We start from the raw sequence: 17,356 nt of genomic DNA on the forward strand, positions 1-17,356 counted from the left end.
GACAGCTACACTGCCCATAAAAACATGAGTCCCATATGGATTTTTGTCGAAAATGAGTTATCTGTTGGATTGTATTCTGTATCACCACTGAATCCCAATGTACAAATAAGATTACCAGGTTTGTTTATAAATATCTAAAAAATACCAAACATGGTTTTCCCATCCATAAGACTTAATGAAAATATAAATCTTCAACAGCGTTTTTCTCAGCTTGCTGTTTTTCAATATGGGACTCTTATGCTTTTATGGGCGGTACAGCTCAGCAACGTTACAGAATAACCCTCATCTTGATCTTTGTTTCGTTAGCGATCAGATTACTGCTATACATCTGTATTAATGGCTCACTCTTCTCTAATGAAACCAGTAGCACATCATCCTCAATTGATCGCCACGAAAGATCGCACCCTGGCGCACGATTTCGATGTTTCTCCGGTCCTATTTCCCTACTGCTTCCATAAAGCTGATCATCGCAGTATTTCTAACTTTTTCTCCACCATCAATTGGCTAAATATTCTGGATCCAGAAGATGTTGATAGCGCAGTTCAAACATTTTCCAACGTTTTGAATTATGCAATTGACAGGCACGTCCCAAAGAAAGTTCATAATCAACAAACCGGCCCTCTTTGGCAAACGAGCACGATTCGACGGCTGAAGTCTATTAATAGAGCTGCTCTGCGGAGGTTTACTAAGTATCGCACTACCCCACTTAAAAACTATTACGCCAGTCTCAACAATGCTTATAAAAGAGCCAGTCAAGATTGTTTCTTTCGATATCAACAAAACATTCAGCGCAATCTCAAGTCACGCCCTAAACGTTTCTGGAAATATATGAATGAGCAGCACCAGGAATCTGGATTGCCGTCGTCTATGACTTTCAATGGCCGCACATTTACCACATGCCAAGATATGTGCAGACTATTTTCGGAGAAATTCGCGAATATGTTTACAGATGAGACCTTAACGGTTGATCAAATTGAACTCGCTGTTAATCCAGTTTCGACCGTGAGCCAAACTCTGCGTGCTTTCTATGTCAACGAATCGATGATTACCAGAGCTTCTTCTCGGCATCGTCCTTCAATCAGGGACCCTTCAGTACTTTTGAAAAAAGTCACATCGACGTTTTAGTGGCCCCGCTTTTTCACATCTTTAGAGCATCTATTACCAGTGGCATTTTTCATTTTTTCTGGAAGTCCGCGAACATGTTCTTAGTCCATAAATAGGGAAATAAGCCAGACGTCAATAACTACCGCTGAATCACTTCATTGAGTGCTCTCTAAGTTGTTCGAGTTCATGATTATGGAACCTCTTCAGGCTCACTGCAAGCAGTACCTAAGTGACGATTAACATGGCTTCACGTCTGGGCGTTCGACTGCGACTAACCTGCTATGCCTAACATCCTACATAACAGAGAGTATGGAACGTCGCGCTCAAACCGATGTTATTTATACATACCTGTCTGCACGGTTAAATAAAACAACCTGCAGCATAAGTTCTTTTAACTTACTTTTGAGTTGTGCGTCGCTTTCGCACTTATTAGTGTTGTCAAAAACAAAAAGAGAGATTCGACTCAGTCGAGGTCTTCCGTGGGGGAAGGTACTTTTGAGTTGTTTGGGGTGAACTCAAAATTAGGTAAATTCAACTTAAATTTGACTATAAAGAACCTATCAATGAGTTGTAATTTTTGCCGTGGTTAAATGGAAACTACCTTCAACACGGTTTACCTAATTTTAAGTTCCCCCACGATACCACGAGATTGAGTCAAAGGAACTCAATTTTAGGTAGTTTTTCGTTTCCGTGTGCGTTTTTGACAAAGTGAACTATGATATACCAATCGCTAGAATGGAGCGAAATGACACCAACGGTAGTTTTTTGCAGCTGTTTCTATCCTATCTTACAGATCGAGAAATTGTGATTGTCATTGGAGATTGTCAGGCACCCACATTTATTTCGTCGTCAGGAATACCCCAGGGAAGTCACTTCGGACCATTGATGTTTCTGCTTTACTTCAACGACGTTCATCTAGTTCTGAAAACTGTATCGATTTTGTTGGCTATTTTCGGCAAATTTGAGACTATATTAGATATTAGACAGCATTAACCGCATTTGGAGTGGTGAACCGATGCCCGCCTCATGGAAGGAAGCTCTAGTTATTCCTATCCCAAAGCGATGCCAGGGGAACAGAACGCCGGATGACTTCCGCCCAATCAGCCTGCTCCCCTGCCTTGCTAAGACGATGGAGAGAATGGTCAACAGACGACTGATGGACCTACTGGAGGAGCGTAAACTCCTGGATCAACGGCAGTTTGCGTTCCGACGTGGAGCAGGAACAGGTGCCTATCTCGCCAGCTTTGGAGAGGTGGTGCGTCAATCCGTAACTGATGGCCTGCACGCCGATATCGCCATACTCGACGTGGCGAAGGCTTATAATACCGTGTGGCGTCACGGAGTACTGCAACAACTGGCCAACTGGAGAATCACTGGAAACATGGGCCACTTCTTGAGCGACTACCTATCTAATCGCACTTTTCGGGTGGGAATCGGAGGTGCCCAATCCGACACCTTTCCGGAAGACAACGGGGTTCCCCAGGGATCAGTCCTCGCCGTCACACTGTTCCTGGTATCCATGAACTCCTTATTCGCCAGCCTACCGGCGGGGATCTACGTGTTCGTGTACGCTGATGACATCGTGCTGGTCGCGACGGGAAGGACCACCATACGTACCCGCCGCAAACTTCAAGCCGCCGTAAGTGCGGTGAGCCGATGGGCTACATCAGTCGGCTTTAACATGTCTCCCACGAAAAGCATGATTACGCACTGCTGCAACACAAACCATATCGCAACAGGGAGGCCGATCCAGCTGGACGGGGTGATTGTCCCCTACCGCAAAGAACCGAAGATTCTGGGGATAACCATAGACCGTCGTCTTACCTTTCTGCCACACTTTCGACGGATCAAAGCCGAGTGCCGGAGCCGACAGCGGCTAATTAAAACTATCAGTTCCCGCCACAAGCGCTGCAACCGTCGCACTGCGCTGAATATTAGCCAGGCACTCATCCACAGCAAGATATTTGACGGGGTGGAGCTGACGTCCTGTAATATGGAAGGCTTTATCAACATTTTAAGCCCTCTATATCACGGGCCAATCCGCGCTGCTTCTGGCTTGCTCCCCAGCACGCCTGCTGAAGCGGCCTGCGTAGAGGCCGGGATCCTACCCCTTCGTTGGGCGGCTGCACTCACCATCGCCAGAAGAGTACTGGGATTTTTGGAGCGGACAGCCGGAGATGACTGCTTTCTGTTACGAACGGTCAGCGAGATTCATCGCGAATATACAGATGCCGACCTGCCACCAATCGCCCGTCTACACCGAGTTCGTGACCGGGCCTGGCACGACCGCGGACCCAATCTTGACACAAGCTTGTCAATAGAGCTGAGAGCCGGCGCTGCCAGTAGTGAGGCCAGGGCCAAATATAACCGACTGATGGCTACAAAGTACAAAAATCACGTGCGGATATTCACCGATGGTTCCAAGAGCGGTGATGAGGTTGGAATAGGAGTGAGCGGAATAGGGGAAGGACTCTTCTTCCGCCTACCGGCGCCATGCTCGGTGTTTTCCGCCGAAGCGTCTGCCATCGCGCTTGCCTTGGTACAGAAACCGGAAGATAGACCCGTCGTTGTACTGTCTGACTCTCTGGCGGCCATATCCGCCCTCGAGTCGGGGAAATCCCGCCACCCCTTCATCCAGGCCATCGAGGCCGAGTATGACCCACTCACCACAATTTGTTGGGTCCCCGGTCACTGCAGCATCGACGGTAATGAAAAGGCTGATCGCCTGGCGGCCAGGGGAAGACACACTAGCCGACGTCTCACTCGACTCGTCCCGACCGCAGATATTTTGGGCCAGCTGAAGTCAGGGATTAACGAAGCTTTCGAACGCCACTGGTGTGGCAGCACCGGACACCTTCAGCGAATCAAAGGCTCACCCGACCGCTGGACAGACCGGACTGATAGGAGGGAACAACGAGTACTGTCGCGGCTCAGAGTAGGGCATACGAAGGTCTCACATGCTCACGCCGTATCGCGTGTTCCCCCACCAACATGCGTGACATGTGGTACCCGAATCACTGTGGAACACCTTCTGGTGAACTGTCCAGAGTTAGCCGACCTAAGGCAGCACCACAAACTACCGCTCTCCATTAGAGAGATCCTTGGAAACGACCCAGCCCGAGAAGAAATATTACTGGCCTTTCTGAAGGACGCGGGATTATTCGACCAGCTGTAAAGGTGTCACTTGTGCTACAAACCACGAACAATATTATAATTATGTTAGGTTATGACCAAAATTTCAAAGGCGAATGACCATTGGGTTAAAGCCTTTCAATAAATAAATAAAATGAATAAATAATTAAGCTGTAAGCTGCAGTTCTATCAGCCCGGTAAAAAAACTTTGTTCACTGATCACCAAGTAGATGTTGTTTGATGTAGAGGAATTTGCGCCCAAAACAGTTGGTTCACTGAATCCGGAATCACTGGAACAGGACACAAAACGCGCATGTACCTAGGTGACTTCAACTGGGATTGTATTGTTGACCGATCGCTGAGTTGATGTAGTTTAATGCACCTCAAGACAGTTTTTAGTCTCACTAGGAGGGATATTTTCCCTGCACCGCTAAACTGAAATGACAGCCAATGACGTTTGTCAACATTGTAGGGCAAAAATAATTGATAATAATTATTGATTTGCTTTTCACATTCCTTTAGTGCTATCGCGTAAATAAAGATGTTTGTTTTTTTTTCTGTTTCGTTCATCCTACGCGATCCCGCGAACCCGAAGTGTCAGCAGGTTTTCGGTCTTTCGAAGTTCGCTGCTTAACACAGCAAGTGAGTCCGTAGTTATTAGAGACTCTGTCCCCGACAACAAAGACAATTTTGTTTTGGTCTGAGGAGCCGGAATCCGAAATCAGTCCTTGGATGGCCACAATGCTGTCAAACTTGTCCGGAAGTATAATATTCTTCAACTCGGCGATTCCAGAGTGCCTGAAACTGTCCAATATAATTGCACATGAATTCAGGGTATTTATTTATTACACTTCTGATCAAACTACAATAATACCAACGGCATAATATCAAGTTCAGGCGAGCCGTTGAATAATCATGGAAATGGATAAAATTACACTCAAACACAATAGGATTTCTCTGTAAATAAGGATCCGGTTGTCTGACTAGATCTACAAACCTTTGTCGTTTCCGTTTGAGATACGCATCACAAAAAACTTTTAATTTGATGCCTTAAATATATTGTGAAGTATTTGTTCAGTTGAAAATTAATGACATTTGAATTGTCAATTCAAATGTCAAACGATATCATTTCGCTTGAATGTGAACACTTTGAAGTGATATCCATATCATCTTGGTATATCACTTGATATCAGTGCTAATGTGAACATAGTATAAGAGAAACGAAAGCAATGAAATTGAAAGACGGATAGGTATTCTAGACCGAATCAGTTATAAACTTAGAACGGAAAACTAGAACTAGGCAGGCTCATATGGGCATGATCGAAAGGAAATGTGAAGAATTTTTTGCCTTCTGCAGAGTAGGAGTTGGGCGTTTCACCCAAGTCTACCGCATGGTCTATGGTAGAACATAACTCATCATCATGTTTTACCGCCGACGCCGAAAGAGACTAATCATCCTTACAGGAAATAACATGTACGTACCAATTTCCGAGTAGCTTTTCCTCATTAGATTTAAGATCGGCCTTTGTTTTATTATAGATTTGATCATTATATATACCCCGTTCCATCGTGTTTTATTAGAAAGAGGAGGTAAATGTGCGTTGTTCGACTTCAAAAATTTGAGGTACTCGCGGTGTCTCAATTTGATTACTGTTTTTTGGATTTTTCCAATCCGTTTAGTATAAGCTTCTAACACGTCCCAGACTGCAAGTTGTGCGGTATGAGCAGCACAGCGGGTGCTATCGAGAATCTCTCGCATGAGATCTCCAAATTTGTCCTCGTTGTTCTGCTTAGCTTCGGGAGTATTCTCTTCTCCGTCCTTTCCCTCGCAGAAGTCATCTATGTCGTCACAATCGTTTTCATCGCAGCATTTAGCCTGATCCTCTTCTGAGTCCTCACAAATATCAATATCGTCACATTCGTCTTGGTTTTGATCTTCAAAGAAGGTGCGCACTTCCGACTGGTCAAACAATACATTGTGCATAGAAGATTCGTCTGTAGTTTCTGTCTCCATCATTTTACGCAGCAGTTTTACTGTTGCTATCATGTTTGCTCCGTTATCGTGAACAACCGAATAAAGCTGTTGATGCGCTATTCCAAACTGCTCCATGACTTCTTCGATAGTCAATTTCAAATTTTCTTTAGTTTGACGTTCATGTATTTCTCTTAAAGCTGAGAAAAGGAAGTGATGCATTTCCCGAAACATCAGTTTTAGGTTTCATTTTTTATATCTTTTACTTACCAAGACTGCGGATGATCACCTCACCATCTTTGAAGAATTGCGCGTTAATGCCAAAAATATGTCGGTTACCTCGGGAGGCGCTGTCGATTTTCAAATTAATCATTCGACCGGCCATTTCTGATTTAATACAAAGCTCCATTGCCTTTGCACCAGACGACACCAGCTCTGTCAGACTCTTCCGGTTAATTTTCAATCCAACTGCGCGCCATAGTGGTTCAACTAAGGTACGGAATCCCACTGTATCGGGGAACGTGAGAGGTAAACTATTTTGCGTGACCAACTGTAATGTGCCAAGTATAATAGTTTCCTTATCTGTTTGAACTAACAGCGCTTTCGGTTTCTTCTTGCTGGGTGAAGCTTCAAAGCTGTCCGTTGCTTCCAATTCCAGCCTGATAAAAACATCTGGATGCAGTTTTTGTATATGGCGCTTAAAGTTGCTAGCTGAAAAGTTGTCCTGCTTGTACATACACTTCTGACCAGCGTTACAGATGTATTTTCCATCAATATTGTTCACGACTTGAAGAATTGTGGTTTTTAAAGTTACCTTTCTCTTCATGCTATAGAAATATGATATTAATGCTCAAATGTAATGCAAATTATATAGCTCCTCACGTTTATTGCGATTTTTTTTGAGTTTTCCGCACACGAGCCTGGAGGTTTGATTTGTTTCCTGACACTAAATTCAACAAAAAATACTAACCAAACCTCGTCGCTAAGGTCGCTAAAAGTTCGTCGCGAACCACTCGCGAAAAGCTTCGTGAGCAATGCTTCTCGCAAAGAGGATGTACAGACCAAATAGCAACCGTTGTGCTGATGCAAACACTACCTCAGTTTCGCCACGCGTACGTTGGCGACAGCAGGTTGCTATGCTTCATGTTTTATTCCAGCTGGGCGCTTCACTACTGAGACGCGCTTACTTGTGAATCGCGAACGAATACTCAACGATGCGATTTTTCCCATGCTTGGATAGAACTGCAGCTTATAGCTTAATTATTTATTTATTTTATTTATTTATTGAAAGGCTTTAACCCAATGGTCATTCGCCTTTGAAATTTTGGTTATAACCTAACATAATTATAATATTGTTCGTGGTTTGTAGCACAAGTGACACCTTTACAGCTGGTCGAATAATCCCGCGTCCTTCAGAAAGGCCAGTAATATTTCTTCTCGGGCTGGGTCGTTTCCAAGGATCTCTCTAATGGAGAGCGGTAGTTTGTGGTGCTGCCTTAGGTCGGCTAACTCTGGACAGTTCACCAGAAGGTGTTCCACAGTGATTCGGGTACCACATGTCACGCATGTTGGTGGGCGAACACGCGATACGGCGAGAGCATGTGAGACCTTCGTATGCCCTACTCTGAGCCGCGACAGTACTCGTTGTTCCCTCCTATCAGTCCGGTCTGTCCAGCGGTCGGGTGAGCCTTTGATTCGCTGAAGGTGTCCGGTGCTGCCACACCAGTGGCGTTCGAAAGCTTCGTTAATCCCTGACTTCAGCTGGCCCAAAATATCTGCGGTCGGGACGAGTCGAGTGAGACGTCGGCTAGTGTGTCTTCCCCTGGCCGCCAGGCGATCAGCCTTTTCATTACCGTCGATGCTGCAGTGACCGGGGACCCAACAAATTGTGGTGAGTGGGTCATACTCGGCCTCGATGGCCTGGATGAAGGGGTGGCGGGATTTCCCCGACTCGAGGGCGGATATGGCCGCCAGAGAGTCAGACAGTACAACGACGGGTCTATCTTCCGGTTTCTGTACCAAGGCAAGCGCGATGGCAGACGCTTCGGCGGAAAACACCGAGCATGGCGCCGGTAGGCGGAAGAAGAGTCCTTCCCCTATTCCGCTCACTCCTATTCCAACCTCATCACCGCTCTTGGAACCATCGGTGAATATCCGCACGTGATTTTTGTACTTTGTAGCCATCAGTCGGTTATATTTGGCCCTGGCCTCACTACTGGCAGCGCCGGCTCTCAGCTCTATTGACAAGCTTGTGTCAAGATTGGGTCCGCGGTCGTGCCAGGCCCGGTCACGAACTCGGTGTAGACGGGCGATTGGTGGCAGGTCGGCATCTGTATATTCGCGATGAATCTCGCTGACCGTTCGTAACAGAAAGCAGTCATCTCCGGCTGTCCGCTCCAAAAATCCCAGTACTCTTCTGGCGATGGTGAGTGCAGCCGCCCAACGAAGGGGTAGGATCCCGGCCTCTACGCAGGCCGCTTCAGCAGGCGTGCTGGGGAGCAAGCCAGAAGCAGCGCGGATTGGCCCGTGATATAGAGGGCTTAAAATGTTGATAAAGCCTTCCATATTACAGGACGTCAGCTCCACCCCGTAAAATATCTTACTGTGGATGAGTGCCTGGCTAATATTCAGCGCAGTGCGACGGTTGCAGCGCTTGTGGCGGGAACTGATAGTTTTAATTAGCCGCTGTCGGCTCCGGCACTCGGCTTTGATCCGTCGAAAGTGTGGCAGAAAGGTAAGACGACGGTCTATGGTTATCCCCAGAATCTTCGGTTCTTTACGGTAGGGGACAATCACCCCGTCCAGCTGGATCGGCCTCCCTGTTGCGATATGGTTTGTGTTGCAGCAGTGCGTAATCATGCTTTTCGTGGGAGACATGTTAAAGCCGACTGATGTAGCCCATCGGCTCACCGCACTTACGGCGGCTTGAAGTTTGCGGCGGGTACGTATGGTGGTCCTTCCCGTCGCGACCAGCACGATGTCATCAGCGTACACGAACACGTAGATCCCCGCCGGTAGGCTGGCGAATAAGGAGTTCATGGATACCAGGAACAGTGTGACGGCGAGGACTGATCCCTGGGGAACCCCGTTGTCTTCCGGAAAGGTGTCGGATTGGGCACCTCCGATTCCCACCCGAAAAGTGCGATTAGATAGGTAGTCGCTCAAGAAGTGGCCCATGTTTCCAGTGATTCTCCAGTTGGCCAGTTGTTGCAGTACTCCGTGACGCCACACGGTATTATAAGCCTTCGCCACGTCGAGTATGGCGATATCGGCGTGCAGGCCATCAGTTACGGATTGACGCACCACCTCTCCAAAGCTGGCGAGATAGGCACCTGTTCCTGCTCCACGTCGGAACGCAAACTGCCGTTGATCCAGGAGTTTACGCTCCTCCAGTAGGTCCATCAGTCGTCTGTTGACCATTCTCTCCATCGTCTTAGCAAGGCAGGGGAGCAGGCTGATTGGGCGGAAGTCATCCGGCGTTCTGTTCCCCTGGCATCGCTTTGGGATAGGAATAACTAGAGCTTCCTTCCATGAGGCGGGCATCGGTTCACCACTCCAAATGCGGTTAATGCTGTCTAATATCGCCCTCTTGGCTACCGGCGGGGAATGTTGCAGTAGGGGATAGCCAACATCGTCCAGTCCGGCAGACTTACCGTGTACCGATTCCAATGCCGCACGCAGTTCACTTCCGGTAAAAGGCCGGTTGTACACTTGCCCTGAATCGGGTTCAAAGCGGACGGGGTTACTCTCAGCCCTTTGCTTGATGCGTAGGAACGCAGGTGGGAGAGCGGCGTCTGCAGACAAGGAGGCGAAGTGCCTGCCTAGCTCGTTAGCGATAGTCGTGGGATCGAGCGTCGTGCACCCGTTAACGGTAATGGCGTAGCCACTGTGTCGCCGCTTTCCGCTTAGGGCGTTGACTCTCCGCCAGAGCTCTGATGTCGAGGAATCTGGGGAAATACCTTCCAAGAATCTGGTCCAGCTGATGTTTTTCGCCTCTTCTATGGCTTTCCTGGCCTCGTTCCTGGCCTTTCTGAAATCATCCGCCCGCTGGTTTCGGCGGGGGTCGTCCGCAGTAGTCTTCCTCAGTGCCCGTAATGCAGTTCGACGAGCTCGTATAGCAATCCGGACCTCTGGGCACCACCAGTGCACCGCCTGTCGCAGAGGGTTCCCACTTGTCCTGGGAATGCAGGAAACGGCAGCCCGATTTAAGATGCCGGTGAGTTCGTCCGGGGTGTATGACTCCTTCCGATCTATTAGATCGTCAACGGTCTCCTCGTAGCGGGTCCAGTCTGCCCGATCGTAAAACCACCGTTTTCGGCGGGTTGTTGAAGGTGGCGTCTGATTGTATACAACCTGGATTGGGAAGTGATCGCTGTTACATGGTTCGGCAAGGACAGTCCACCCACATGATCCTGCTAGCGCTCCTGAGCAGATAGAGACGTCAATGGCGGATTCCGTCTGCCCACGGAGAAAAGTCGAACTGCCATCATTGAGAACCACGGCGTCGTCGACGCTAACCCCTGGGGCAATGCTTACCGTGTCGGTATGGTCAGGATCAAGGGTCCAATGACGCCAGTCGAAATGTGTGCCGACAAGCTGAAAATTATTCTGGAGGGCCTTTTCCCGAAGCACGACCCAACCGCATGGCCGCCTACACCGTACGCTGATGCAGATGCTGGAAATGCAGGGGACAATCGGGTTTCCAACGATTAGCTCCTTATAGTGGCAAAAGGGCTGAAAGCGAAGAAAGCTCCCGGACCGGATGGTATCCCCAACGTGGCACTGAAGACTGCGATCCTGGCGTTTCCGGACATGTTCAGGATAGTCCTACATAAATGCTTGGACGATGGCTACTTCCCGGATAGATGGAAGATCCAGAAGCTGGTGTTGCTGCCAAAACCAGGGAAACCACCAGGAGATCCAGCATCATATCGGCCTAAATGCCTGCTGGATACTCTCGCTAAACTCCTGGAAAGAATCATCCTCAACAGGCTGACGACCTACGCTGAAAGTGAGAACGGACTATTGCAGAGACAGTTCGGGTTCCGGAAAGGAATATCGACGGTGGACGCCATCCGCACAGTCATCGCGAACGCGGAGAAAGCATTAAAGCGAAAGAGAAGGGGTAATCGCTACTGACCTGTGGTAACGATAGACGTGAAGAACGCGTTCAACAGTGCTAGCTGGCGAGCCATCGCCGTAGAGCTGTATAGAATGCGGGTTCCGGACTATCTGTGCAAGGTTCTGAAAACTTACTTTCAGAACCGAGTACTGGTCTACGAAACGAACACGGGGCAGAGGTCGATTAGGGTAGCGGCGGGAGTACCTCAGGGCTCCATACTCGGCTCAACGCTCTGGAATGTAATGTGCAACGGAGTGTTAACACTGGAACTGCCCAGGGGAGTGGAGATCGTCGGCTTTGCATATGATGTTGTCCTGACGATAACGGGCGAGACCCTTGAGGAGGTGGAGATTCTGGCGGCAGAGACTGGCTAACGTCAAGTTGCAGCTGGCTCACCACAAGACTGAGGTAGTGCTGGTCAGCAACCGTAAGCAAATCCAGCGTCTCGAGATCAGCGTCTGGGGACAATCCATTCCATCGATGCGCGCGCTGAAGCACCTGGGTGTGATGGTTGACGATCGGTTGAATTGCAACTGCCATGTCGACTATGTATGTAAAAAGGCTGCGAGGACAACTAGCGCATTGGCAGGATCATGCCGAATCACGGAGGGGCAAGAGGCAGCACCAGACGTCTCCTGGCGGGTGTCTCATCCACAATACTGAGATATGGTGTACCGGCCTGGGCTGCTGCGCTGAACTCAAAGGGGAATCGGACGAAGTTGACAAGCACTTTTCGCCTAATGGCTGTTCGTGTCGCGAGTGCGTACAGAACGATATCGTAGGAGGCGGTATGCGTAATTGCCGGGATGATTCCCATGTGCATCACTCTGGCTGAGGACGTGGAATGCTACCAGCGGAGAAATGAACGTAATGCAAGGAGACTGGTTCGAGTAGACTCGTTGGCTAAGTGGCAGCAAGAGTGGGATAACGCGGAGAAAGGAAGATGGACCCACCGACTCATCCCAAATGGGTCTACTTGGGTACATAGGAAGCATGGAGAGGTGAACTTCCATCTGACGCAGTTTTTGTCCGGGCATGGATGCTTCCGGAAATACCTACATCGGTTTGGACACGCTTCGTCACCCCTTTGCCCGGAGTGTGTGAACGTGCAAGAGACACCGAAACACGTGGTCTTCGAATGCCCCAGATTCGAAGAAGTCCGAAGGGGTATGCCTGATATAACAGAGGACAATATCGTCGAAGAGATGTGCCGCGACGAGCATATCTGGGACGCTGTCAACAGAGTTGTTACGAGTATACTCTCCGAGCTGCAAAGAATGTGACGATGGGACCAACACAGTAACGACATTGGTTAGAACGCCGCAATGGAACCACGAATAGGGCTTCGGGAGACATTCCGCCGCCGGGAAACTCACCGACGGTGTAGACTGGGTCCACCGCCGGAGACCAGTTGAGTAGTACGCGATGTAGCACCGGGCTCGGGTCGTCGGGGCGCCAGCGAACCGGACGTCAGGCTTCATCGGAATCGTCGGACCGACCTCGACACTCTACCGGGTAGCTCGTGAGTAGGCTAGATCCACCGTCGGGGATTAGATCGAGTAGACCGCGTTGAATAGCCAGAAGTGGGTCGCTGGGGCGCCAGTGAACCGGAAGCTACGCTCCACCCGGAATCGCTGGATGGACCTCAGCTTCTGCTGGCTGGCCGTTGAGTAGGCTAGGTCCACCGCCGGGGACTAGACCGAGTAGACGAGGCGAGGAGCTTAATGGCTCACAGAAACGTACATCGGTATCGGGAGCGGTCAGCCGCCGGGGAATTCACGATAGGATAGATTCGACGCCGTGGACTACCCGACAGAATCGTGACGAAAAGGGGAGCTAATTAGCTCACGAAACAATCACCGGTAACGAAAGAAATTCCGTTGTCGGGGAACTCTCATTCGGAGTAGGATAAGCGGTAAAGCTGGAAGATTTTAGTAGAGCTAAATGGCTCAAGGAAGCGGGTATCGGTGTCGGGGGAAATTCCTCCGTCGGGTAACTATCGGTCGGACCAGGATGAGTTCACCGTTGAGCACTATCCAAGCGGATCGTGATAAGGCCGGGAGCTGAATGACTCACGGAAACATGAGCTGAATGGCTCAGGGAATCAGCACCTAAATGGCTCACCACAGGGACGAGAAATAAACGGCGACGTAATGGATGGAGACAAGAAGCTGGAGAGGAATCGAGAGTTAAATCAAAGCTCATAGGTCGTGCCACTCCATGACCCAAGCGAGGCTCCGAGATAGAACAGCAGAAAGAGGTGCGGAGAAAGCGCAACGAACCCCCCCCCCCCCCCCCCCACGAAGTAATACGATGACGTAGTTCCGTGGGCAAGAAGGGCGTAAAAAGTAAGGAATGTTTTAGTGGTTAGGCACGAACGTGAGTCGTGAGTCCCACACAGTGCCAATACACTACAGGCCAGGCTTTGAAGCTTTTTTAATCTTATTATAAAAAAACACAGACATTTGCCGATCTCGACGAACTGATTCGAATGGTAAATAACACTCCGCCTTCCGGGCCTCGGTTGAAAAGTCGATTTTTTCAGTGATTGCATAGCCTTTCTTTATATGAGAAAGGTTAAAAATATTAGAATCAATCAACAAACCATTGAGATATGATCTTTTGAAGTAAACATTCCAATTTTTAACCATTTTTTTTAAATTTACACATTATATTTATCGGTAAGTAGACAACCCAATATTTTTCAGTGCACCATATAAATAAAACCTTTTGGACATTATATTTATGTAATTAAATGGTAAGGTTTTTGTAAACCGCGACACGTATAAACGAACTAAATAGTCAATGGACAAACATGGATTCACGCTTGAAGTCTGGTAGAAAACCCATCTATGAACGCATACCACATTCAAACCGTTACAACTTTCGATTCCGCTAATGAAATATTTTCAAACTTGCAGGGGATATACTTGAATACTTTCGAATGTTAAGTACCAAATGAGTTGACACTTATTTTTGCCTTTCTCATATAAAGAAAGGCTATGCAATCACTGAAAAAATCTATTTATCAACCGAGGCCCGGAGGGCCGAGTGTCATACACCATTCGATTCAGTTCGTCGAGATCGGTAAATGTCTGTGTGTATATGTATGTGTGTATGTGTGTATGTGTGTATGTCATTTAAACTCACACAATTTTCTCAAAGATGGCTGAACCGATTTTCACAAACTTAGTTTCATCTGAAAGGTATAACGCTCCCATAAGCTGCTATTGAATTGGCATCATACACCTATTATGGTTCATGATGCCTCCGGGGAACTCGCCAAGTTCCTAAGCTGATGTCACACCTATTACCTAGCGAATTCTCTACCGATTTTAACAAAGTTGATTTAAAATGAAAGATACAGTAATGCCATTGACTGCTACTAAATGTCATTCGGTTCTGAGTCTTGGTTCCGGAGTTGCAGGTTGGTTAGTAAGGTTACATTGGAATTTCCCATATAAATCGGTACAATCGTAACACCGCAGAGGCTAAAAACAATTGAAATGGTCACCAAATTACTTCGATTCGCACGTCTAGATCACTGATTGCCAATCAAACATTCTTTGGATATATTGTTCACTATCGACGATTCCGGAAGTCCCGGATTCCGGGCATATTCCACAATTTAAGTTATGTCGGTTTTTCGGTGATGACTGAACCGATGTTCTCAAACCAAGTCTCAAATGAAAGGCAACATTTGCGGTTTAGCATTGTGTCGCCATTCCGCACCCACCCCCTCCCCTTTCCTTTGCCAATACACCTCGCTCCTTCATTACTCCTCTCCCTCTGGACCACCCGCATTTCCTTCATCCACCACGTATATCGAAATAAGATGAAGGATTTCTGACGCATCCTCCACTCCTACTCTACTAAACCCCCCCCCCTCCCCCCCTCCACTTCCAAATCCATTCCTACAATATTTTAAAATATAATGAAGATAACATCGAACTCATGCTGATTAAGTTAATTAAATGTTAGGGGAGCCCGGGGCTAGTTGGCGGAATCCCTATGTCTTCGTTTCTATTAGACATATGGCGCTGCCTATCATTGTGTACTTCAAGTTAAATGAAACCCAATATCCAATGTGTTTTTGTTAAAAAACATTTTGTTTTGTAGAAGTTGTGGCCTATATTGTGTTTTCGAGAATACCAAGTAATTTATTTAAGTTTTAAACACTTTGTGTTATTTAAGGTGATTTTAAATCTATTTCCCAATTGATTATACTTGTCGAGTTTTTTTTTAAATAGTTTTTTTTTGTAAAATATGCGGTTGGAGTAAGTCGGCGGTGACGCACGCGGGGATTGGGTATCGCGTCAATGCAGGGGATATTTACTTCGGCCAATCGCCTGAAGAATTTCGAAAATATGCTTTTGAATAGAGAATACGCGTCAAAGTAAAATGCCGGGGTATTGAGATTGAAATATATTGGTAATTGTCGGTTAATATACAATTTTATTGTAAAAGCTTTCAGCACAAACCTTTGATGTAATTGAATCTCCATTTTCTGGCGTATTCATACATACCGCCAACTTACACCGGGGCTGGGGTAAATTGGCGGGTTTAAAAACAAAGTCAATGCAAGAAAAAATTCAGGGATGTTGGCAACAGCGACATGTTCTATTTTGCAAGATCTATCAACATCAAAGCGCTAAAAAAGGGAAACTGAAAACACCGCAAACCAGCTCCGGTCTCCCCTATACGTTTTTGTTTAAAGTGAGTCAGCGTCTACTTCCGTGGTAGTCGTGGGATACGTGCTAAGTGAAATAAGAATGTAATAAACATTTCCACAATTCTATTGAACAAAACCAGCTAATGAATCATTGTTTGGATAAATGAGAAAGGCGCAATTGCACCACTAGGTGGTTTAAAACAGGTTTTTTGTTAAAAAAATCAGACCAAACCTAGGGGTGTTTGCTGGTAGCCTAATGAAACGTGTCAAAAAACTTTAAATCGCCATCTCTCGAATCTCTCTGGATCATCTGGATCTGGATACTACATCTCTCGAATGCCGTATGTGAAATTGATGGTCATTTTTGTTAATAACGGTTTTGAGCACACCGTGTATATTGTATATCTACACAAAAAAATATTCATATCCCCCCTGAAAATTTTTCTTACTACGCCACTGGGGAGGGGGGGGGGTGGTTGTGGTGTTTGCAAAAGTCTACATAGACTTTGACTTTTTGTTATTCTCGTATTGCTTTTTTTGTTTATTTGTGGCTTTAACCTTTTTAGGTCATTCGCCAGCTCTCGTATAACTAATTACACGGTGCTATAGTGATTTTGTGCTTTTAAGTGACTTAGTATAGGTTATAGATCTCAACAAATGCAACACAACAGACTGTTTGAAATATGTTTCATACTGATTCTCAATTTTTCAAGATTTCTGTAAAGTAAAATCAATGACCTTCCAAATGGTATGCTATGTTATGTTCTTTTTTTGAAAATACTATGCGGTTTTGGGACAACAATTTTAAAACAACCTTTATTTTGCGATTTTTCATGAAAATCATGAAAATTACTCACTACTCTTCTTAAGAAACGTATTTGTTTTAATAGAAATTTAGAGAAAACATTTATTTTCACCCCTAAAAACATATTGATCATCCAAGTCTGTTGAAAAATAGTATAGTTAATAATTTTTTCCAAACTAGAAACGTGTTCACATGAGCTTTTAAAAGGTTGGTAAGACATTGTCGCACACTATAGGATTCTAGAATCATATCTTCCGGTATTTTTTATCCAATTTTAACTTTGAAGTTCACACACATACTTTTAACGTTTACGTGATCGAGCAACAAAGATAGATTTTTGGAAAATTGTATATGAGACCGTCCCTTAAAACTGCATTCGAACAAGTTTCTGATTTGGGAAAAAACTGCCATTTTTGAACCGATTTTGATGATAAAATGGTCGTTGAATGCGAAACCTAATGTTCTCTCTACATTTTTATTGAAACAAAGACACTTCTCAATAAAAATGTTGGATTTTTCAGTTTTCATGATATAAATGCAAAAAATGAT

The 17,356-nt window shown here is 46.5% G+C and overlaps 2 protein-coding genes across 2 annotated transcripts; one reads left to right on the forward strand and one right to left on the reverse strand.

Annotated features, from left to right (window-relative positions):
* Positions 1 to 2,119: 2,119 nt before the first annotated feature.
* On the forward strand, positions 2,120 to 4,279 carry LOC131687341 (uncharacterized). Its single transcript, XM_058971420.1, has one exon. The coding sequence runs from the start codon at positions 2,120 to 2,122 to the stop codon at positions 4,277 to 4,279; it is 2,160 nt and encodes a 719-aa protein (XP_058827403.1).
* Positions 4,280 to 4,802: 523 nt separating this feature from the next.
* LOC131687342 (uncharacterized) lies at positions 4,803 to 7,034 on the reverse strand. The gene is made up of 3 exons (XM_058971421.1): positions 6,479 to 7,034; positions 5,931 to 6,408; positions 4,803 to 5,040 (listed from the first exon to the last, which is right to left on the reverse strand). Exons 1-3 carry the CDS (start codon positions 7,032 to 7,034, stop codon positions 4,803 to 4,805), a joined length of 1,272 nt encoding a protein of 423 aa, XP_058827404.1.
* Between the last annotated feature and the right edge of the window lie 10,322 nt (positions 7,035 to 17,356).

This window comes from Topomyia yanbarensis, chromosome 3, assembly GCF_030247195.1.
Source record: "Topomyia yanbarensis strain Yona2022 chromosome 3, ASM3024719v1, whole genome shotgun sequence".
In the NCBI taxonomy this organism is placed as follows: domain Eukaryota; kingdom Metazoa; phylum Arthropoda; class Insecta; order Diptera; family Culicidae; genus Topomyia; species Topomyia yanbarensis.